This window comes from Malurus melanocephalus, unplaced genomic scaffold (genome assembly GCF_030028575.1).
Source record: "Malurus melanocephalus ecotype Western Australia unplaced genomic scaffold, MMel_1.1 scaffold_865, whole genome shotgun sequence".
NCBI classification, from domain to species: domain Eukaryota; kingdom Metazoa; phylum Chordata; class Aves; order Passeriformes; family Maluridae; genus Malurus; species Malurus melanocephalus.
Window position 1 is genome coordinate 172,626 of NW_026624097.1, and position 1,572 is coordinate 174,197.

Genomic DNA, 1,572 nt, shown 5'->3' on the forward strand with positions numbered 1-1,572 from the left:
GTACCTCAGCGGGGGCGCGGTGCCCGTCCAGCAGGTGCTCAGCGCCCGCAGCCCGGCCCGGCCGGCCCCAGTGGAAATGGAGCTGAACCGCAGTGAAGGGGTGGGACAGACCCCGGAGCCGCAGGGACGGCGGCAGCGCCAGCACGGCTGGGGGACAAAGGGACAGAGAGATGGGACAGGGGACAGAGAGATGGGACAGGGGACACAGGGACAGCACAGCTGGGGGACAAAGGGACAGAGAGATGGGGGACAGGGGACAAAGGGACAGCACGGCTGGGGGACAGGGGACAGAGAGATGGGACAGAGAGATGGGGGACAGGGGACAGAGGGATGGGACAGGGGACAAAGGGATGGGACAGGGGACAGAGAGATGGGACACTGGGGACAGCACGCCTGGGGGACAGGGGGTCAGCAGGGCTGGGGCACTGGGGGACAGCAGGATGGGACAGGATGGGACAGGGGGACAGCAGGGCTGTGGGATAGGGGACAGAGGGATGGGACAGGGGACAGAGGGATGGCACACTGGGGACAGCAGGGATGGCACACTGGGGATCACAGAGCTGGGACACAGGGGGACAGCAGGGATGGGACACTGGGGGTCAGAGGGCTGGAACACTGGGGGACAGTAAGAATGGGACAGGGGACATCAGGATGGCACACCGGGTGTCCCCGTTGTCCCCGGTGCTCACCGGTGTGGCCGTTGTTGGCCAGGCTCAGCCGGGGGCTCTCCGGGTGCTCGTAGCCCTCGGGCTGCAGCGGTGGCAGGGACAGGTCCGGCTGTGCCCGCGCTGTCACGATGTCGATGGGGGACTGAGCGCGGCCCCCGCACTCCGGGTGTCCCTCGTGCCAGTGCTGCTGCCCGTGGGGACCTGGGGGACACCAAATCCAGGGGACACCGTCCCCACTCACCCCAGCAGGGCCCCGTGACCCAAAACGCCCCGAGCTGGGCCATGGGTGACGTTCCCAAAGGCCTCGTTAATCTGCTGGGGACATTTTTTCCGGCCGGGGGAGCGGGGACAAAGCCGAGCCCGCGGGGCCGGGGGGGCACCCATGGGTCCCCTGCGCCCTTAGGACGGGGCTTAGCGGGATTTGGCCAAGGCTGGGYTCTAATTGGATTTGGCAGGAGGTGCCTTATGTAAAAGAGCACAAAGGGACCATTGGAGCGAGGGGTGAGGGGGGCAGGAGGGGACAATGGGGGGCTGCACCCACTCACCCCCCACCCATCTTGGGGGTCCCAGGAGTGCCAGCAGGGGAGCTGGGGGTGTCACCAAACCCACCCACCCATTTTGGGGGTCCCAGGTGTCCGGGATCAAGGGGGGGCTGCCACCCATCCACCCCACATCCCGACCCTCTGGGGGTACCCGAGTGAGCCCCTCAGCTCAGGGGGATGGGGGGCGGTTTTGGGGTGCGGGGATAAATGGGGGCTCCCTGGGTGGGGCCCCACTCACCCTCGTATGTCCAGTGGGGACCTGTGGGGGAGAGCGGAGGCGTTGGGGAGGGGCTCGGCTGAGCCCCCGGCCCCATACAGGGGGATCATTTGGGGGATCAGCCCAAAGGGGGATGATTTGGGGG

General features: G+C 67.4%; 1 protein-coding gene across 1 annotated transcript; it reads right to left on the reverse strand.

Annotated features, from left to right (window-relative positions):
• Nucleotides 1-4: 4 nt before the first annotated feature.
• Nucleotides 5-1,556, reverse strand: CA14 (carbonic anhydrase 14; the record flags this gene model as incomplete). Its single annotated transcript, XM_057385750.1, has 3 exons — nt 1,449-1,556; nt 690-869; nt 5-147 (listed from the first exon to the last, which is right to left on the reverse strand). Coding segments are annotated over exons 1-3 (399 nt in total), but the record flags the coding sequence as incomplete, so codon positions are not given.
• Nucleotides 1,557-1,572: the final 16 nt, after the last annotated feature.